We start from the raw sequence: 22209 nt of genomic DNA, 5'->3' as shown, positions 1-22209 counted from the left end.
AATGTCAATGATAATCGATGAAAATACATGTGCGAGCTACAAAAAGGTGCACACTGGCCACCTCAAAACTTGGGTAGATAGAAACCTTGCGGTGAGGCACAGAAGTTAGCTTGACAAAATCAAGGCAAGGTCAACGCCACTATGCCCTTTCCTGAGCTGGGTCACCTACATGACATATCGAAATATGAGCTAGGGCCCAGTGAAAAACAGCTGAATAAAGAGATTTTGAACGATAATTATAATGTAAAATAAAACACATACTGAACAGGTTCATATGACATATGAGAAGCATAACATATCACATAGTATAGTTTAAAGCAATAAATACAAGCGATCTAGAAGACCGAACAGACGGTCATGAAGACCAGACAAACTGGACAGGCGGTCATGAGAACCGAAGATCAGATATGATAGCCAATCATCATATTAAACAGGAGTTCCATGAAATGGAACTGACAGATCTGCAATCATACAAATGGTGCCAGGGTTGTCACAATAAACAAAGAAAATAGTGATAGAATTATCATTCATTAACATAAGAATCTTTCGGAGTACATGTAAATCCGAAGCAGAGAACAGGTAATTAAAATTAAACATATTTGTACAACAGTGTTACTCACAGTCAAGTCCGTGTTGCAGATGACTAGAACGAGGCATTTGACCTACACAGACAGATAGAAGCGTTGTTCACTTAATTCACTAAACATCCAACTAGTGAGTTCCATAACTGAGGAATTGATTGGTTTAAATGTATTTTACTCTTGTTAAATGCTCATGCAATGCAAATGGACATCAATTACGGGTGTGAAACACGTTAACGGAGATCCAAAAGTGGGGTAAATAACACAGAAAAGTGAAACTGAGGCCACTAAACAGCCACACGTGCGGAGCTCCTTGGCTGCCCGTGCAGGACCCTCACGTGCGCCATTAGGTGCTTTTTAAGCAGAATGCTCACCAATATTCCTCTGTTTTCCGCACGTGCGGATCTACCCGCTACACGTGCACCAGAACTTCCCGCACGTGTGGGCTCCCCAGCCGTACGTACGGTTCTGGGTGTCCCAAAACCGAATTTTTGCTCTATTTTTGGGTTCCAAATTCCTCAAAACTCAAACTCGAAATCAATTAAATTAAAGGCCAAAATTAACAAACACAGTAGATAAACAATTCCACGTTCAAACCAAGGATAGAATTAAGATTTAAGCTTGAGTTCCTCAATTTCATTGACAACTTCATAGACAACAAAAAACAAAAATTTTTGCAGAAATTAATTTTATGCTTCAACAGAATTATGGACATCTGAGTTAAAGTCATGCAAGATTAAGTAATTAGGCTTAGGTAATGCCACATATACAAGGGTATGGAACGGTTTATTCTATTAGGGTTATAATACTCTCTTATTACTCAACCCTTCACTCTCGCTCTCTCAATTCCAAGAGTTCAAGGTGACAATTTAACTTCATGCAAGAATTTAAGAAGAACTCTTACCTTTATAAGTAAATTTGATGAAGTTGCTCTAAATTTTCCTCATTTCCTTCACCTCTCCCTCTTTCTCTTCTTGCTCTCTCACTCAACTCTAGAACGCTCGTAACTCTCTCAGATTTCTATCTCTCTCTCCCTTATATGGAGCTCATATATATATATGTGTGTGTGTGTGTGTGTAACTTATGCAACTTCGACTAGTTAAGTGTGAGTCTCTTCATGTAAATTACTTAATTAATTACATTACCACCTATCTTAATTTAAGGTGAATCAACCCTACTCACTTAGTCCATTAACTAATTTTATAACTCTATGATTTAACGAATCAGACAGGTCTTTTCATCAAGGAACATATCTGTTAACAAACACAATGCATAAAAATACGCATATAAGGCCCAGATAAATGCATAATTCAAATTAATCATAAAAGTAACAGCTAAGGAAAAATGCGGGTGTTACAGTGAGCCCGGTTTAGAATCTTGCGCAAGTGAGTTGCGAACCCTAACATGGCACGGGAAGGTATTTCGGCTCTTACTGGTGTAAGCGATATAAGGTTAGTGGTGCGGGTGTCACAACATAGACCGTTCCCTTGGGACAGACCGTGATGTCACGACTTAGGTACGTAACCTTGGTGCGTGGGCATCATTGGTAATTACAGCAAGTAACATTTGAATATTTGACCAAAGGGGAGTCAGAATTGCCCGTAGCCATTGTTTAGCGGTTAAGTGGCAATAGTGCTCCCCGGGGAGTTACTTAAATTTATTTGATAAACTAAATCTATGAGAATTTAAAAAGAAAGATGGACATTTTATTTATGATGAAATACTGCTTCCATTTGCCTTTTTTTATTTATTATCTATTGTTATTATTTCAACTAATAGCATTCATGTTATGCTTATTAATTGTTACTTGTTATTCTGTTACTACACATTATTCATTAATTATGAGTATTATTATCGGGGTGGGTATTTTTGAGTTGTAGTATCTTATTGAGCTCGTCGCTCATTGGCATTCCCGTTGCGCTGGCGTTTTATGCTAGGTACCGAAGAAACCGAAGGGAACACCGAGGCCTTGCAAGGCGACATTCAACCTTGGTTAGCTTGAAGAATGCCCAAGTTCCATGAACTATTTTCTAAATTTTCTAATTTTCTTTTTATATTTGTGATATTTTTATGTACTAAAACTAAGTTGTAATTTAAGAACTTTAAATTTCTAGGTTGTTAATTAATGGATGTTAGTAATATTTGTGGCAATATTAATTTTAAGTTCTAAATCTTATTATGATGTCCTTAAATTTTGGAGCATCACACACGAGAAGATAAAAGAAAGAGAAAATTAATCTAAGGTCACTCTCTCATTTTTAGTAATAGGAGAGATTTATAATATTTTTTTGTAGTCTAAGGTCCTTCCATATACCACACTCACTCTCTCATTCACTCACACACACACACACACACACACACACACACACACACACACACACACTCTCTCTCTCTCTCTCTTTTCTCTCTCTTCAAACCCTTCATCTATCTTCTTTCTTTGTTACATCCTTGGTGGGGAGATTAGGGTTTGGCTCGATGGCGACAATGATCATCACCAGCACTCCTGCTAAAGATCTTCTTATTGTTGTTGCGATCGATTCCATCTTCGTTTGCATTGATCTTGCATCAACAACAACGATGTGAACGACATGCTCACCCAAGCGTTCGGGAACAAACCCAGGTCCGGCAAAGTTGACGCATCACAACCAGCCCAAGTGTTTGAGAAAAAGTTTAAGAGACACGAAGAGCTTCTCAAGAAATTCATTGAGGCTAGTGTGTATCCCAAACTGTTAAATTATTGTGAATTTCCAGTCTATGGTACTTTCTATTTGCATTATAGCACAAATAACTAGTTAGTAATACAAATAAACAATGACGAACAACTGTGAAAGTTATAAAATACAAAATCATAAAATGGGTAACAATATATAAATGTGATTAGAATAAACAAACTGTAATCAAACTCGACGACCTCCATGGTTGGTCCATTTGGGAAGGGGAGAGAGAGAGAAAGAGAAGGATCTGTTCTTCACCTTCTGTTTCTTGCTCTCACTGTGCTATTTACATGGTGAATTTTTATTGTGATGCTTTGTGTTGGCTTTTTGATCAATTTTCTCTAATTGAGTCAAAACACAATTTTCTCTGGTTTGGTCAAAACACAGAGAAAATTGTAAGTAAATCAAAGAAAATTAGTTCAAAACTAGAGAAATTTCAATTTTCTCTAGTTTGAACCCATAGAAATTCTCTGCATGTAATTTTGTGAATTTTCTTTGGATGGGGCGACAGATGAGGAGGAGGAGGAGAGTCGTCGTCGTCGTCGACGCTATTGAAATCAATCAAACCACACATCTTTGTGGGGAAATTTTCTAGAAGGAAAGAAAATGTGGAATTGAAAAGAAATGGAGGAGAGGTTGAGATATGTTCATATATACAAATATAGATATACTGTGAGCAAATCAGATTGAATTTTCTCTGGACTGTGTGAATTTTCTCTGGTTATGATCATTGTTTGTAATTTTGTAAATTTTCTCTAGCTATGATCACTGTGTGAATTTTCTCTGTACTCTCTCTCAAATTCTCTTCTTTTTTTTTTTTGAACTACAACCATCTTTTAGCAGGTTTGGCTCCTTTTTTTATTATTTATTTAATATATCATCTTTCATTTCCCTTTTTTGGTAGCAAATGGATTTTGGAAACGCTAGGAATATGCAATCTTCAAGTGGTGGAGATAAAGAGTATGATTCACAGACTGAGTCAATCTCTCATTTCTTAAATCACAGTTTTGGCTCCATCTCCAACCACTCACAGTCACCTCCTCCACAACCACCACCACTACCACCACCACCAGCAACCCACTTTGTTTGACTCTCAAACACACAACCTCGGGCCTTTTTCTAGTTTGACCCCAGCGAATTTTTTGTGAAAACCAGATAAATTCTCTAAAAATCCAAAGAAAATCTTTAGATTGGAATCCAAATAATTTCTCTAGCCTTCATTGAATTTCTCTTCAGAAAAATTCTTTGAATCGAATTTTCTCTAGATCAATATTGAGGGACCCTAGACATTATAAAAATATTTGATGTACTTTCTATTATAAAATCTTAATATCAGGAACTCAAAAAAAATCACCTAAAAGGAATGGGAAACAAAGGGGAGGAAATGTGTTAACAAAAAACTTAAAAAATATATTTATAATGAAAAATTGAAACTCAAAAAATATATATAAATAAATCTAGAAAAAAAAATAAAATATATTTGTAATAAAAAATTGACACTCAAAACGAATTTTTACAGATAAAGGCCCTCGCTTTTTTCTTTTTTTTTTTTTTTTCTTTTTTTTTTTTTTGAGAAATTGCATATTAGTGTAAAATTTTAAAAACAAATAAGTAATAAAATTTATAAATATTAATAATTAAAATTATAAATTTTTCATAAATATGTAATAACTTTCTCAAATTATTACTGATTGATAATTTTCTTTAGGTTTTTTTTTTTTTCTTTATATTTATTTTCACGTTATTCAAAAGAATCCACCGCCGATCTCGGATCTGTGAGCACCTGCGATCGGAGGCGATGATCGATGCCGGGAAAAACTTTCTCTCTTGTTCTCCATCTTTCTCTTGTTCTTTCTCTCTCTTCGGCTATGAGGCAAGTCAGAGCACCCAGGGGTGGCGCCACCGTCCATGATGGTCGGAGAAGCCAACAAATCTGGATTGAGAACAGAGATCCTCTTCGTGTGTGTGTATATATGTGTTTGTGTTTGAATTCAAGAAAATTGAAGAATTTGATGAAATTAGGGTTTGATGGAATTTGATTTGATTCATTCTGCATAAAATAGCTCAGATCTAGATTTGTATCCCTAGAAATGTCCAGATCTGGATTTGGCTAAGATATTGAACTATTGGAAGCCTCTTAACTATCTCACCTACAAATCTAGCTTCCAGACTTGGGAATGCAGGTCCAAAACCCCCTACCGTCTCTCTCTCTCTCTGTATTACACATGGATGTATATTGCTTTTGAGTGTGTGTTCTGGTTAATTTTTCTGTTTGTTTTGTGAATTTTACTGGTGAAATGTGGTTTGATATCGTGAACTTTGGGTTCTTTTTTGTGATCATGGAGAGATATGAACTGAATGTTTTCTCTCTTATCTCTCTCTCTCTCTCTATATATATATATATATATATGTGTGTGTGTGTGTGTAAACGAATTTGAATAAAAGTTCAATTTGAAATGCAGCACTCCAAATGGACAAACTCAAATTAAAGCATAACTTTGAGTAAAAATGTTAGTGATGGCAGAATTATAAATTTGAGTAAACACTTTAGTCTCCCTTGATTTGAGTAAAACACAATTTGATAAAAGTTTTGAGAGGATGAGATTAGGATTTGTTGTTGTTGTTGGTATTGTTATTGTTGATGATAATGATAAAACATATTGCACATATAGGAAGAGAGAAAAAAAAAAAAAAAAAAAAAAAGATTTGAACAGATAGATTTTTTTTTAATGGATAGGGTTTGGTTTGCACAGATCTGTACAAGTAAGATAAAGATATAGATATGTATATATGTAATATGCACAGATAAGAAATAGACAAACAACAAAAATTGACTTGATATTTTAACAGATTACTCTTTGAATTTCAACAGATAGAATTTTATTTTAGACAAATATTTAAACAAATAAGGGAAATTTGAATTGAAAAAGTTAAAAAATTAAATAGATATTGTAAAAAATTTGAACAGATAGGAAAAAAAATTAAGCAGATAGTCAACGAAAAGTCAAACAAATAAAAAAAGCCAAGGGATAAAATTGAAAACAAAATGTCCTACAAAACTTCTCACCAAACTATTTCACAAAGTGTGAACATTTCATTAATAAAAAAAAATTCACTAAATCTAATGTCTTAAATATTCTCTGAATTAGATTTATAACCAATTTTCTCAAAACAAAAAGAAAAATAAAATAACCAATTTTCTCAAAACAAAAAGAAAAATAAAATTTCACTGATACAAGATAACGGGATTTCACTGTATTTTAAAATATCAAACATAGAAAAATTTGATAATTTCTTTGTCAAGATTTCCACTCGTGTTGTCATTGATGATGAGGGTAATTTAGTGTCTAATTTGTAAGACCGAAAATTTTCAATGTGTATTTGTTCATCATTTAGGAACAATTTTTTTTTCAAAGTTCTTTATTTAATGTATTTTTTTCCGCATAACAAACATATAAACTGTTTAAATATTCAAACAGTACACAAATTTCATCCTATTAATTGCCAGCTCAAACAGTGAAATTTTACTATATTTTTTATTCATAATTTAATTTTCAATATGCATATTGTTTGATAGATCACTGCAAGAGTATCTAAAAAATCATTCTTTTTTCTTCCAAAAATGAATATCTAAAAGTTATGACATTTTAAAGTTTGAAAATGAAATTATATGTAAACAAGAGGTGTGATACACTTGATGTCACAAAACTTACACGGCTGTCCCTTCGCAAAAGAATACAAAATAATAAACCTATGAATGGGAACTTATGATCCAAAAATATAAAATTTTCTAAAAATAACAAATATTTTCCCATCAAAACCTCTAGCTCATTGTAACAGTACAAAAACACACAACCACCACTGAAACAAAGAAAATGCATATTTCATCAGAAGGTAATCTGCATAGGGAAAGACTTTCAGACCTACACGGGTCTTGCGCGCCTTACAGGATATCCAGAAATTCAATCTCCTCATTTTTTACCCCATGGAAAGCACCAACACTGGAAAGAAGAGATGACGAAGACGGGAGTAATCAGGAATAATGTGTAAGAACAAGCGTAAGAGTTTATTACACTAGATCAGGAAGAAAAAAAAAAAGAAGAGTGATCAACATACCTTGACATCGTCATTGGTGTTTTGCTTCCGCGTGTTCGTGTAAGATGACCCATTAGTCACACTCGGAGCCTTTCCAGCAGCAGAGTTCTTTTCCTCTCTCACTTTGTTGAAAATATCAGTATAACCATCAGCTGATGAAGGGTTGCTCTCGTCCCACTCGCCAAATTTTGGCACAGCAGCACCTCTATCAGGCTGCAAAATAAGGACTCAGGATTATAATCCCACTTGAGGAAAAGCTTCAATTTCGGATGCATTAAGAAATATAAACATAAATAAAAGGGGTTCAACAATGACTGTGAAACACATTTTGACCAATACTTTGTTAGCACAGTGAATTTTCTCTAGATTTTGCTTCTGCAACGTGGTCTTGTTAGACTTAAACCACGTTTCCGCACATGGCAGCCAAGCTTTTATCACCAGACCAAGCACGGCCCCAAAGACCGGCTTCTTAATGCAGTATCCAACTAAAAGCATGAGCATTTTATGAGGAAAAACATTATTGGAACAATGGAAGACTTTAAAATTTTACTACATAGCTTTGGAATTCAAATGCTTTCCATACAGACAACACATGAACACAGGATCGAGATTTATGCTAATTGCAGAATTTGGATAATAAAAAGTCAGAGTAAAAAATCTTACAGTCTCATCGCCTCGATTAACCTGTCCCATTCTGGATCTTCCAGGAGCACCACGGCTGCTATCATACAAGTTCTTTCCTTCCCAACCAGGAGATGCATTACCTTTCCCCATGATCTTTTCTTGAGAATGAGGATGGAGTGGTGACCTCTCAATGCTGTGCTCCCACCCAACACTTTGTCTTACAGGTCGACCAGAAGCGGTCCCACGGCCTCCCTGACGTCGATGTGCTGACTCGCCATCAGCTCTCCTTCCCATATTGTCATTATGAACCGGAGATTCAGTGAACTGTTTAAAGTCACCATCTTCTCTGCTTACCCGACGCTCGTGCACTGGCCTTGCTGTTCCCCTTCCTATTGGTTCATCTGGTTTGGTTCTGGTCCTGGACGGAGGAGCTTCAGGTTGAGCTTGACTTGCCATGTTCGGAAACAAATTAGGATTCTCTGCAGGATCGTTTGGGTTTATCATTTTATCACCCTTTTTACCCTTCCGTGCCTTGTCAAAGTAGAGTGTGTATGGAACATCACTTTCATTTTCCCAGTTGCCAAACTTCGGTACTTGTGGGCGTTGCTGCAAATATAGGAAGATTATTCCATGTGGTGTTTCATTTTTATATTTTATTTACAAAGAAACAGACCAACATTTGAATAGTAGTATCACAACAGGAAGACCATGACAACCCCCACACAATTAAATCCCAAAATTCAAAAAATACCAAAAATATTAAATTAAATTAAAACTAAAATTGAAGATGAAAATCATTAATTAAGCTATACTCTCAGTTGCCTCTATTTACACACACACACACAAAAATGCAAGACCTTGCCTCGCAATGACCATTAATGTGGTTCATGGCTAAATTTTTAACACATTTCTACAAGGAAAAATCAAACTCTATGGGAGAGCCCCATCAACAGTGCAAGCTTTGTTGAATAACATTTTCTGAAGGCACAAGGGAAATTTTGTAGCCAATCATCAGAGAAATATATATTTTAGATGGTACACACAAATAATGATAAACGCAAATACAAAATATAACAGAACCAGTAATTTTGTCTGAATGAACAGATTCATTTTGATTTATATGGTCAATGAGTTCTCAATCATATCTCGTGTTTGTATACATGTTCAAGGAATGATGCAATCCACAAAAAGAGTAAGGAAAACCAAAATAAAACAAGCATTCAAGTTGGGACATTCATTCCCTTTCCCTATTTATTAAGCCCTAACCATAATTCCTCCCATAACTATATAAAATCCTAAATATTCCATGGTACAATGAAAACCTACCAATTTCAACTTTTAAATCCCTCAACGTTTTGTCCTACGTCAGAGAACTTTCAAATGCAAACTCAATAAGGTTTCATACCGTCTACTCCACCTAACATATGGGCAAAATTTAAGTTTTTGATGTGGAAATATTTCCCAATATAAGATAGCAATGGCGATAACTTTTCTAGGTAACAAAAATCATAAATGAGAAATAATAAGGGTTAGCTTTGGGTTATACACCAGTTATAGTACAAACGGTTAGCATTATTGTACAGGCAACAAATAAAAACATACTTATAGACATAGCCAAGTGAAAATAAAACAGAGCCAAGTAAAAAAATGATCAGTGTAATAGTATAGGCATTTTGAAGCAGAGAGGGAGAGAGAGGGAGAGAGATTGTAGCCAATGCCAAGGATATGTGCAGAATGAGAATCCCATGGAAATTTCTTGCGTCTAATAACATGAAAAGAGAGCCTTTACAAATAAGAATGTTCACAAAATATATAGTCAACTTGCTCAAAATGCAAAACTCGCACCCCACAAACTTTAGAGACTTTTCTGATGACAGTGCATAAACAGGTCCATCCACACAAGAATTCACTCTTAGAAAAAACAAAAAACAAAAAACAAAAAACAAAAAACAAAAAACAAAACAAAACAAAACAAAACAAAACAAAACAAACAAACCCATTATAGAATATATTTGTTGACATGATTTATTATTCTATGACTAATATAAAGGGAGGGGAGGATAGACAAATTATCGTGCATCCACAATGATTGAAAAAATCAACACTAGCAGATTATTTCGAAATTCAGATCACACAACCACATAGGTGGAGCAATCAAAGATACACATTAGGCTCCAAGTATTTTGCAGAAGAGTAGGAATGGTGACTGATGCAGTTGAAGGAAGATGTATCCGTCTCTATTTTTTTATTTTTTTATAGTGCGTAATACTTGAAAACTGAATAAACAAAGCAAATATGTAATCGTTGCGCTCAAGAAATCATTTTCATTCTCCCTTGATATTAGAGAAAATGCTTCAAATACCAAACACAAAACAGAATGTCATATGAGTCATTGAGAATCTTCGCTTTCCAATTGTAGATTGCATTAAAAGCCCAAAAACACTGTAATCCACAATGATATCTCATCAACTTGTCAGACCATGTGAAGACAAAGCGAATTGATCAAGCAATTTTTATTGGGAAGATTAATTAAAATCCTGCCCAAATCAAAGAGCTATATCACACCTACATTTCTCAATATAATGAGAAACAAATCCGTATCAATGAGAAGCAAAAAATGAAGACATAATTTCAGTATATTTCTACCATGAAGCATCAAACTCGTACCTAAAGCAGAAACCTTCAATGCACCAATAAACCGCTAAAGTCAAAACCCCAAGAATTTCAAGCTTCAATCAAGGCTTCAGACATAATCGTAAGGCATGACATTTCTCATACTAACTCACACTATCAATAGAAACAACTTTTTCCCAATTGGAGACTTGAGGATCCTCCAGGAATCAAAGTACAAAATCAAATTACGACTTGTGCCCGAATCATCAATTGGGGTCAGCTCCAGGAATTAAAATAAAAAACACCATATAATTACGGACTCGGAACATTAATCAAACTATAAACAAAAACCCAAAAATCCAAATTCCCAATTTGCTCAATTCATTTCTGATTCCAACACATAAAACATTAAGCAAGTTGTAAGATAAATAGATAGAGAGAATAAATTGTATGTATATATTGATATATGTTGTATTGATTGTTGTATTTTTTGTATTACAAATGAGGGGTTCCTTATATAGATGTAGGTGTAGGGAGTAGGTGGTGGTAGGTGAGTGTAGTAGGTGAGTGTGTGGTAGGTGATGGTAAGTGTGTGGTAGGTGATGGTAAATTATGGTAAATTATACAATGTACATTAACAGCCCCCCTCAAACTCAAGGAGGATAGGTACTAGCCAACTTGAGTTTGGAGAGAGTAACAAAACAGAAAAATAAACTGATAAATAAAACAGGATAGGAGACACGGTATGGTCGTGTCAGACCGATGTAGCAGACAGTTTATGGGGTCATGTCGGACCGTTGTAGCAGACACTGTGTGGTCGTGTCGGACCGTTGTAGCAGACAGTTTACGAGGTCATGTCGGACCGTTGTAGCAGACAGTTTATGGGGTCATGTCGGACCGTTGTAGCAGACAGTTTATGGGGTCATGTCGGACCGTTGTAGCAGACACTGTGTGGTTGTGTCAGACCGATGTAGAAGACAGTTTATGGGGTCATGTCGGACCGTTGTAGCAGGACAGTTTACGGGGTCATGTCGGACCGATGTAGCAGAGGTTGTGGTGGTGCACCAAGGGGGCGACTTAGGGAGTGCGCCATGAGCGACTTATACATGATACTGGTATAACCCCCCCTCAAACTCAAATAGGTGTGAAGATAGAAACCTATTTGAGGTTGAAACAAAGGGATTGATAAAGCTGACCGGTGTAGAAGACACTGTATGAGTGTGTATATAGGCTGCCCAAAAAATATACATGGATGTAGATATCGAGCCCTCAAAAGTCGTGCCCTCAAAAGGTGTGTCCGCACCCTCAAAAGGCGTGCCATCAAAAGGCGTGCCCGAATGCATCAAAAGGCGTGCCATCAAAAGGCGTGCCAGGTTGTCGGCGTCAAAAGGCGCGCGATGCGCGTGGCTGTCTCTGTGTCATGGTCGTTATAAACCGAAGCGGAGGAGGCAGAAACTGAGACAGAAAAACTGAGAGAAACCTCTGAAAAATTCTTCATTTTGCTGAGAAAGAGAGGTCGTTTTGCTGAGAGAGATAGTTTGTAACACTCTGTTGCTGTTGCCCAGAAAATGGCTTCGTCGTCCCGCGGGCTGCTTACTCTCTTTCCCGACTTGAACGAGTCCACAGGAGAGAGAACGGGTGCGGTGTCCAGTGAACCTCAACCAAACACCGCGGGGTATACTCCGTTGAACTTTCCGATGCGGTCTGTGGAGCAAAGAATGGCAGGGCTGTCGGATGTGGAGGCCAATCAGTATACTTTGAAGGCATGTGTGGAAAGCATGACGGCGGTCACAAACCTGTCGAACCGGCTGCAGAGTAGGACAAATGAGGTGCAGCATGTAAACTCCCAGCTGGCTCTGCTCCAACGCATGTATAAGGATGCGCGAGCAGAGATAAGCGTACTAAGGGCAGAAAACAAGGAGCTGAAGCGGAAGGCCACCGTGATGTTCCGATTTGGAGGTCCTCCATATGCTGCAGTGGAGGAGTATGGGGGAGTGAACGTGCTCAGTGGACAAGGAAACACGGAGACCGGACTGGCACGGGACACCCAAGATAAAAGTAAGAAGAAGAGACCTGCAGTAGAATAGAGAAGGGAAAAGAAAAATCCCACTGGGGTTGTTTTGTTTGTATTTTTTTTTTTTTTTTTTTTTTTTTTTTTGTGTGTAAAATGATGATCGGGGTGAGGCCCGATATGAATAAAATTTTGCAGTTCGTCTTCTTCCTCCGTGTTTGTTTTTTTTTTTTTTTTTTTTTTTTTTTTTTTTTTTTTAATAAAATAAATAAATAAATAAATAAAAAAAATAAAAGAAAAGAGAAAAAGTGGAGCAACGGGGATGATAATGTTTGGTGAGTGGAGAATAAAGAAAAGAAAGGGGTTCTGTTGTGTGGGTGGTGTATGTGCTGGTGTATGTGTGTGATGATTAAAAAAATGTGGGCAGTAGAAATCCCGTGGGTGTGTGAGTGTGGGTCTGCTGTGAGGGCCGTGGGTGAGTATTGTGTGAGAGAGAGAAGAAGGGGAGTTGAATGAAGACTGGATCGAATCTGGTTCCAAAGTTGATTCGGTGAACAAGAAACTTGCTATCGAAGAGGATGTAGATCACGTCTATGAAAGGCTACAAGCACTTGAAACCGACAGGGAGTTCCTAAAGCATTGCATAAGCTCCTTAAAGAAAGGAGATAGAGGAATGGATCTTCTTCAAGAAATTTGACATCTACGTGATTTGAGGACTGTGGAGCTACGTGCAAGAAACATATGTGACAGTCCTTGATTGTGATCTTGGCTACAAATGGGAAGATGAGAGATTGACGGAGGACATTCCTCGTATCATCTGTATTACGAGGTAAACTTCATAATCGAAACCTGAAACAAATTGGGGCCTTCAATTAATCCTAGTTTTTTGAAGGTGTCCTTCAATATTACTTCATTATCCACAGATCATGGTCGGCGGTGGTGGTCCACCGAGAAGAGAGAGAGCCCAGGTGCAGAGAGAGAGAGGAACATGAATCCATCGTTGTCGCCGGACCTCTCGACGAGCTCCTGGAAGACGGGGTTGTCAACGACGTCGGAGTCGACGAGGTAGCGACGGCGAGACTTGCCGACGTAGACGGGGTGGAGGGCTTTGGAAAGAGGAGGAGTAGTCATCGTTGGAGGAAGAGTGGGTTGAGGACGAGGCGGCGGCGACGACGGAGCCGCCGTAGGTGGAGCGGCTGCTGACTTGAGCTTGGTTAGTTTGCCTCCTTTTGCCATCTTATTGTATATGATTAACCAGTGTGGTTCAAGACTTGGTTGAGAGACAGAGAGAAGATGTTATGTGCTTAGTTTTCTCATCGTCCGGCGGGCGGCCAGGGCGAGGCTGCCGCCCGCCGGTGAAGCGAAATTACTAGGTTGTTAACTTGGCTCTGATACCATGTAAGATAAATAGATAGAGAGAATAAATTGTATGTATATATTGATATATGTTGTATTGATTGTTGTATTTTTTGTATTACAAATGAGGGGTTCCTTATATAGATGTAGGTGTAGGGAGTAGGTGGTGGTAGGTGAGTGTAGTAGGTGAGTGTGTGGTAGGTGATGGTAAGTGTGTGGTAGGTGATGGTAAATTATGGTAAATTATACAATGTACATTAACACAAGTGAATCAAACGGATGAAGAAACTTCGTAACCAGCAATTTTGTAGATGAACTATTGTTAACTAGCAGATTGGTCTAGACTCCTGAATCCATTTCATTTATATAGACTAGCATCAACACAACACCAAATCTCATAGTACAACATGTTCATTCAAAAGATCAAACATTAACCAGCATGTCCAAAAATTGTGAAAAAAACAAACCCACATCAGAAAACAGCTAGAAATTGCAAATTCAACGGAATGAATGAATGAAAAAAAAAAAAAAAAAATCTCAATCAAAAAAGCAAAACGAAGAAACAAAACCCATTAAATACCTAATCATCATAAACAAGACGAAGAAACACAACCCATAAAAGAGAAAGGTTTAATCAAATTATAGAAGGTAGACTTACAGCCATTTCTCTACACCAAGCTAGTGAATGGAATTTAGAAAGGCAGTCAAGAAATCTTCAGGAAATTTAAACTCTGTGATCAAACCAACACAGAGATTATTCAGAACTCCCCAACAGAATCGCTTGACGACCAAAGAAGCAGTGAGAGAGAGAGAGAGAGACAGAGAGAGAGAGAGAACAAGGGGTTTATCAACGATTGACTGAAGCGACCCGTCATATTTGACTACTCTCCTCTTACTCTTTCTCTCTCTAGACTCTTTCTCTCCTCTCTCTGAAAAGTCTCAATATTTTTCGTATTCTTCCCTGTTGGAACGTACGTACCTCTCTCGAACCGAAAATCTGTACAATCTACGTGTGTTTTTGCTTAAGGATATTACAGCACCAAGTATCAGCCTCTCTACAATAATTTTGACCTTATTGTGCAGAGTCAATGCTGTAAATATATTTTTAGGTAATAATGCTGTAAATATATGATTCATTAGTGTCGCTGTTCTCTTCATTTATTTTGTCAGTGCTACAGTACATCCTATGATGAAACGTGCAATTGTTCATCACTATAACTATAACAAGCGGGATTGTTATTATCGATCGTCCGCTGAGAAGTTCGGCCGGACATTTAGCGGGTCAATCGGTCAATCGGTCAATGACAACAATTTTTATTTTATTTTTTTTTGCATTTTTTAGAAATTTTTTAACTAACTGATCGTCAATTTAATAAAAAAAATAAAAATAACAAAATACAATAACAAAATAACATTTTAATAAGATTGAGTTAAAATAATGAGTTTGATACATGTGTTGTTTGGTAAATTGGTTTGTGACTAAAATATCCACAAAAGACAAAATAGGTTATTTTAGTCACAACAAACAAAATATCACATCCAACTCATAATCATTACATTATTCTCTCACAAAAAAAGTCAAACAAGTCAAAAAAGTCAAAAAATCAGAAAGTCCTTTCCAAATTAAGTTTTTTAGCCCAGGTTAAAATAGTCAAAAAAATCAAAAAGTTAAAAAGCTAACCTACTTTCCAAACGGAAGCACATTTGGGGTCTAGCCAAAATAGCAAAATAGGTTTTTAAATTCTAATTTGACTAAAAATTTAAAGAGACTAGTGTGAATGCTTTTACTTAACCTCGTGTAAAGTCCAATTGTTAAAATAATAAGATTTATATTAATTTATACTACTCTAATCATTAATAATGGATTAAATTTTAAAATTTAAAATCTGCCTTCCAAATCGCTCTGCTATAATTAATACATATATATTTTTTAACCTCTAATTAAGGCCTTATTTATCATAACCTAAAAAAGTCAAAAAGTCACTATCATATCATCTTATTTAAATCACATCACCTTTTTATCACATTACTTCAAACTCAACCCATATTTCATAAAAAGTCAAAAAGTGCACTTATTTAGAATATCTCAAACCACTCCTAAATATCAAAGTAAAAATAAGTGTGAGAGATATTTAAAATGTAAAATTTGTTATAAATTATTAGTTATATATATGAAATATATTATGTAAAATTGGTTTATATTATATATAAAAATATTATGCAAATTAGTGTTATATATTATGAAAATATTTGATAATTAGTTAGAATATTTTTCAATCTGTCTAAAATTATCTAAATCACGATTTGCTAATCCACTAATTTGCCAATCCACCATTCAGTTTATAATTTTACTCTTAAACCATTCGAACCACACCACGCACATCCCCAGTATTACTATCAAAAAATTATTATAAAAGCATCAAAATATTTATGCTTCTAATTGTGTATAAAATTTATTACCTATGTGTTTTTTAAAAAGTTGCATTGAGTTGAAATTCCTATTTGTTTAATGGGGCAGCTTCTCTCCAATTCATAAAGTAAATTAGATGGTGTTGTTGGATCCATAAGGTCTACCATGGGTTCTATTTTGATAATCCGAACCATACAATGTGTAGAGCTCATCGAGTACTTTATTTCTATAAAAAATCACATTGATCAGATATCAATAGATACCTAATCGGATCATATTTTTGTCAATAATTTATTTTGAAAATTATATTTACCGTTGATAGAGATCTGATCTGATCAAGTAGCTATCAATATCCGATCAACGTGATTGTTTAATGAGACAAAGCACTTGACGAGTTCTACACATTGATCGATTCAAATTATCGAAATGAGACTCATGATGGGCCTTCACAGGTCCAATAATACACTCTATTTCGATCACAAATTAGAGAGAAGCCTAACCTTGTTTAATTATCTTATCAAAAGTCGAATGTAAGAAGACCCCGAATAAAAATATATTAGTTTTAAAAAAAAATAAAAATAAAATTGATTCATATAAGATATTATAATGAACCAATGAATTACAATTATAGTAGTGAAAATCAAATATAATACAAATTTATATTAGTTTTAACAAATTTATTATCAAATTATTTTTGTTTGGTGACATCCACAAGTAGGTGTTTGTGAATGATTTTATATTTAAAAAACATATATAAATTAAACAGAACCATATCTTGTCAAATGAAATACAATGATGATAAAAACAAATAATATAATAACACTCGTAAATAATATAACAACACTCGTAAATATGTATATACATTCTGTTGTTAAAATAAATTTCAAAAACCAGAAATTACATTGACAACACTACTAAAAAAACACTTTTTGCGACCGCTACAAGCCGTCGCAAATAATAAAAATACAATCGCAAAAAACCTTTTGCGACAGCCCATGCGACGGCAAATGGGGGTCGCGAATGTGGGGGTGGCAAATACTTTTTGCGACGGCAAATCAACGGTCGCAAATTATTCGCGACTGCCTAAACTATTTATAGCGACCGCTATGTTGCCGTCGCAAAAAACAAAGAAAAAAGAGGAAGTCTAAACTAGTTTTAATTAGATATATATCACAAATGATCTAACACAAACCTTTGTCATCCTTGATTTGCGGGTAGCCTCTTCAGCTTCTCGGATTTTTCTTGTCTTCAAGAATTAATCTGCTCATAATTCCAGTTGATGCAATTAAAAGAACAGAAGTATCCAACAGTAACAATCTCATACATGCATATGTATGCTTAGGAACATATATACACAATAAGGCTTTATATACAGTATTTATTTCCTATTTCTATACAGCAAGAGAGAAAATATACAGTTCACATAAGATGTAAAAAATAATATCAGAATATCCTTTATTTTTGCTGATATATGGTATAACCAACAATGTTGTGGGATAAGATTTCACACAGATTTTGTCCAGAAAGATGAATAGATACTTCTGCAATTTGGAATCCTCCACTTCACCTTTAGACAGATAATTATTGGCATATGTGCTCTTCTCTTCCCAAACCTTAACATTGGACACCGCCTTTCCATTAGGCTTCTCAACCAAGCCAATCTCTTGGTTCGGTAATCTCTTCAAGGTTTCCACTTTAGCTAGATCAAAGAAAGATTATTCCTTCACCTTATTAGCTACCATAGAGTTATTAGCTGCTCTTGTAGTACCCTTGTCACGGTTGGCAACATCAGAATATGAATTAGATAGAAGTGGAAGCTTCAGAGTATTAGCAACAAGTTCTTCACAAGCCAAAGTGTCAATGTCTGTTTCTTTCTTCAACGGAACACCAATGCCGTTTTGAGTGCCCTTATCAATGTGATTCTTCAATTCCACTAAAAAGGCATTTCTCTCAAATGACTTAAGTTTCTTGCCTCCTAAAACTTTGTCATTGCCCCCTAGCAAAATCAGATCCATTTGAACTTTCTTGGCTACTCTTGATCACACGTCTAGGTTTAATGTCTCCTTTAAGCTTTTCCTTTTCAATCATGTAAATCAGATCATCCGGACGAGGGTATAACAATAGATTGCCATGCACTGGAAATGATTTCATAATCTGCTCCAACATATAAGCCAAAACAAGTAAGATAATCTGATAATTTTCAAGTCAATTCAGGCAAAAAAAAACTGGAATACTACACTAAACTGATACAAGGACATGACTTACCTGAAGAATACTAGTTGGGGATTCTTCTGGGGCATCCAAACGTTCGTGTGAAAACCCTTCACTGTCGGTGGGGCTTTCATTCAATGAGGAAGAGGGCAAGATATCAAGGCCAAGATCAGTGTAGATTTCAGCATTTTTTTGCGTCGACAAATTATCAAAACCCACTTTGATTTGAACCTTCAGTGTTTTTTGGTCAGAAGGCTGAGCACAGTTTTTCGCAAGTTCACATCTTGAACTGGATTCCTCAGCACAATGTGCTGATGACATGCCTATGTCTCTTTTTGATAAATCATTATTGGAAGACCTTAGCGAATGGAGCAATGCGGCATTTGTAGAAGACAGCCCATGTCTCGCTGACAAAGATGCACTAGATGGAACTACAGAGTTATGACGGCTACCCTGTATAATTAGACAACTCAAAGTGTTCAGGTAAACTAGAATTCCCATTTTAACCAAGACAGTTCTACTTCCTCCTTAACAACAAAGAACAATTCACAAAAACAAAAGAAGGCCCAAATTCATTAATTTTCTACCTCCAGGTGCAAAATGTTTGGGGATTTGGGCGTGCTGTAGTTATGATTTTTTGGTGGAGATATTGGACGAGACCAAACAGGAGAGCGTTGATAGGTGGGTAGAAATGAACCATAACCACCAAATTTTGTCCATGTTAAAATGAATAAATCCTCAACGCATCACTTCATAGCATAGCTCCACATTTGTTAATTTTCGAGTATATAATAATTACAATAAAGGAGAAGATCATGTCAGCAAGCATTCTTAGGTGAAGGGACCACAACCAAGCATGTAGAATAATTTAAAAGTCCTGTATATATTTTAAAGTTATGTGAAGATGTTATACATGTGCATTGGTTCAGCAACTTCCTGCAAAGAATTTCTAGGCATAGAAGCTCAACCATTTAAAAAATCCATAATACATATTTAGCATTGTTATTAGTAACAGATTATTCAACATTCATGGACATTGATATGACATAATCATGCTTTGGTGGTTGCCATATCAAATTAATTAAATGTTAACAGTTATGTATTCTATTTAAATTGATTTTAAAAAAAATTCATTGAGCGTATATATATATATTTGGACAAAATTCATTTTACTGACCAAATAGCACTTTACCTCCATATCTTTTAAAAATAGCCACATACCTCCCATATGGTTTTGAACTAAAATGCTACAGTTATATTTCCATCAAAACTAATAGAGAGTTTGTTTCACATGCATATTTTGAGAGTGGAGAAGGGAAAAAAAAAATTAGTCAAAGTTAAATTTCAATGTAAGAAAACGAAACAAACCTTGTTTTATCTTTTAATCTAAATTTCTTATTTAATAGCACTTTAAATTAAATATACATATTATATATATATATATATAATTAATTTAACTACCTTAATTTATTATTATAAAAATTAATCATCAAACTACTTTAATCTAGTTTTCAATTTTTAACTCAATTTTTTATTTAACAACATTTTAAAATAAACATAAACATACATATATTAATTGGAACTGGGTTGTGTCCTTAGGCACAAGAGTCGCAATCAAGGACACAATATATTAATTGTGTCAGAGTATACTTAAGTATCCATTAAATTCAATAACAATTTTTTTTTTTTGGTAGGTAAATTCAATCACAAACCTTATCAGTATCACTGCAAGAAACCGAAGATGATGAAATTGCAGATGTATGTTGCATAGCCCTCTCCACCATCTTCAAGTGAAATTCCTGAGAAGGAACATGATGAAGGAATATTTTAGCCACACAAAGAGGCAAGAGATTTTATTTGCACAAGATATGGCCCAAACTTAGACTCAAAACAATGATATTTGTACATGCATAGATGCACAAGCAGTACACGAGTTTGAGCACGCACTTGAAAGTCTGGCAATCGATGAGTGCTTCTTTTTGGGAGTAACGATGATGGAGCTTCAGAGAATACATTAACTTTTAATTTAGGCCAACACTAACATTATCAAAAGAGATAACAACAATATAAATTAGCTCCAAAGCAAAGCCACAAGCTATTATGACAAGATGAGCTTCAGGTTGTCAATGTCAATGGCTATTTCCTCCAAAACAGAAAAAAAATAAAATTTATCATAACCAAATCCTTCAAAGGCTATCATAAATAATAATTTACCATTTGTATTGCTAATTAGTACTTGTTCATTCAAGCACTTAGTGCCAAACAATAACGTTAACAAAGTGATATATATATATATATATTGTAGGATACATCTCAGTTCTTACATTCAGCAGTTTCTTTGCCTTCTCGATTTCAAGATGATGAGGATGACTTGCAGCAGCAACAACAACAACAACAACAACAACAACAACAACAACAACAACAAATAAATAAAAAAATTAAAAAGCATTAAACAAATATAATTTCCAAAAACTACATCAAACAAAGTGAAATGATCAACGTATATATATAATCAGCAAACCTTGAACCTAAATGTTCAGATTATACAGAGCTTTGAATTAGAAATCGAAACTCGAGAGATTCATGTATCTAATTGAGATAATCAAATCATCAACCACAACAAGCAACGTAAATTATAGTTAACATTCGAATCAAATTGTTTACCTGAACTGAAGCTTGAGTCCCAGCTGACGCAATCGCAGTCACAGCACTTATCGTATCTAGAGCGATGTTGTTCGTGCTTCTCATCTCTCTGTTTTTTTCTCTTTGCCCGATCAAACAATTAACCTAATTTCACTCAACAATTTATGTTTCATCGTCGATCAAATCTCGTAGAGGCTGCATCTTTCTCGAGAAAATTCAACTTAGAAAATCAAATTTTGAGTCGGAAAATGAAATTGAAGATCAAAGAAACAGAGCATGATAAAGAAAGTGAGAGACCGAGAGACAGAGATTCATACCACTGGAGCTACGACTATGGCGAGTAAGAGAGCGAGAGAGACAGTTTGTGAATGTCGTGAGAGTGAAAGGGGCTAGGGCATTGGTATATAAAATAAATAAAAGAAATAGGAATAATAAATTGACCAAAATAAAATCAGGTAGTTTTGGCCTATTTTCATTCATTTATTTTTTTGCATCCATCTTTTTTACGGTTGCAAATATTTTCTTTTTTTGCGACGGTTAAATAGTCAGTCGCGAAAAATTAGACGCAAAAGGTCAATTTTCTAGTAGTGATAGTAACTTCCAAATTATAGGCAATAGTTGCTTTCAAATGACTTTTTCCCCTTTTTTTTAAAAAAAATTATATGACTTTTAGGTATTTATTTTTATTTTGTTAATAAAAATTAATTTGTCAAATAGCCATTAAAAAAATTAAAAATTATTCTATCACAAAAATAATTAAAATAATTTTTTTTAATTTTCCCAACAAATTAATTTTTAAAAAAAAATTCAAAAAATAAATGAAAACTCAGCCAAACATTTGTTCCTTTATTTTTATTTTGGTTTTGGCAATTGCTTTTGTTTTGTTTTGATTTTTTTTTCCCCCTACCCTATCTTTCTTTTCATTTTGCTCAACTAATCTTAAAACATAAC

General features: G+C 35.1%; 2 protein-coding genes across 10 annotated transcripts; both read right to left on the bottom strand.

Moving 5' to 3' along the window:
• Positions 1–6948: 6948 nt before the first annotated feature.
• Positions 6949–15242, bottom strand: LOC114293676 (RPM1-interacting protein 4). Its single transcript, XM_028237787.2, has 4 exons — positions 14653–15242; positions 8054–8620; positions 7412–7603; positions 6949–7296 (listed from the first exon to the last, which is right to left on the bottom strand). The coding sequence occupies exons 1-4, from the start codon at positions 14656–14658 to the stop codon at positions 7267–7269; spliced, it is 795 nt and encodes a 264-aa protein (XP_028093588.1). The 5' UTR covers positions 14659–15242; the 3' UTR covers positions 6949–7266.
• A 2593-nt stretch (positions 15243–17835) lies between these two features.
• On the bottom strand, positions 17836–21806 carry LOC114293683 (cysteine-tryptophan domain-containing zinc finger protein 7). 9 transcript variants are annotated; one of them, XM_082905993.1, is made up of 6 exons: positions 21280–21803; positions 20940–20985; positions 20563–20615; positions 20328–20414; positions 18670–19068; positions 17836–18558 (listed from the first exon to the last, which is right to left on the bottom strand). In XM_082905993.1, the coding sequence occupies exons 4-6, from the start codon at positions 20397–20399 to the stop codon at positions 18391–18393; spliced, it is 639 nt and encodes a 212-aa protein (XP_082762119.1). In that variant the 5' UTR covers positions 20400–20414; positions 20563–20615; positions 20940–20985; positions 21280–21803; the 3' UTR covers positions 17836–18390. The 9 variants fall into 9 exon arrangements, 8 of the variants coding, with proteins under 8 accessions (XP_082762119.1, XP_082762114.1, XP_082762113.1 ...); XM_082905988.1 differs by lacking the exons at positions 20563–20615; positions 20940–20985 and having other exon boundaries at positions 21280–21459; positions 21576–21806; XM_082905987.1 differs by lacking the exons at positions 20563–20615; positions 20940–20985 and having other exon boundaries at positions 21280–21453; positions 21576–21806.
• Positions 21807–22209: the final 403 nt, after the last annotated feature.

The sequence above is a fragment of the Camellia sinensis genome, chromosome 14, assembly GCF_055761805.1.
Source record: "Camellia sinensis isolate YWXY chromosome 14, ASM5576180v1, whole genome shotgun sequence".
NCBI lineage: Eukaryota > Viridiplantae > Streptophyta > Magnoliopsida > Ericales > Theaceae > Camellia > Camellia sinensis.
Note: the sequence above shows the minus strand (reverse complement) of the source record. Positions and strands in the feature narration are given on the sequence as shown.

What these genes read in the sequence shown, in the direction of transcription:
- LOC114293683 (XM_082905988.1), bottom strand. Translation starts at nt 21,363, where the DNA reads ATGAGAAGCACGAACAACATCGCTCTAGATACGATAAGTGCTGTGACT. An exon ending in GGACTCAAGCTTCAGTTCAG is followed by an intron (nt 20,415 to 21,279) that starts GTAAACAATTTG and finishes GTTCCTTCTCAG; the next exon opens with GAATTTCACTTGAAGATGGT. An exon ending in CTTGCAGTGATACTGATAAG is followed by an intron (nt 19,069 to 20,327) that starts GTTTGTGATTGA and finishes CTAATTATACAG; the next exon opens with GGTAGCCGTCATAACTCTGT.
- LOC114293676 (XM_028237787.2), bottom strand. An exon ending in TTAATCGAGGCGATGAGACT is followed by an intron (nt 7,604 to 8,053) that starts GTAAGATTTTTT and finishes CTTATTTTGCAG; the next exon opens with CCTGATAGAGGTGCTGCTGT. An exon ending in ACACCAATGACGATGTCAAG is followed by an intron (nt 7,297 to 7,411) that starts GTATGTTGATCA and finishes TCTTCTTTCCAG; the next exon opens with TGTTGGTGCTTTCCATGGGG.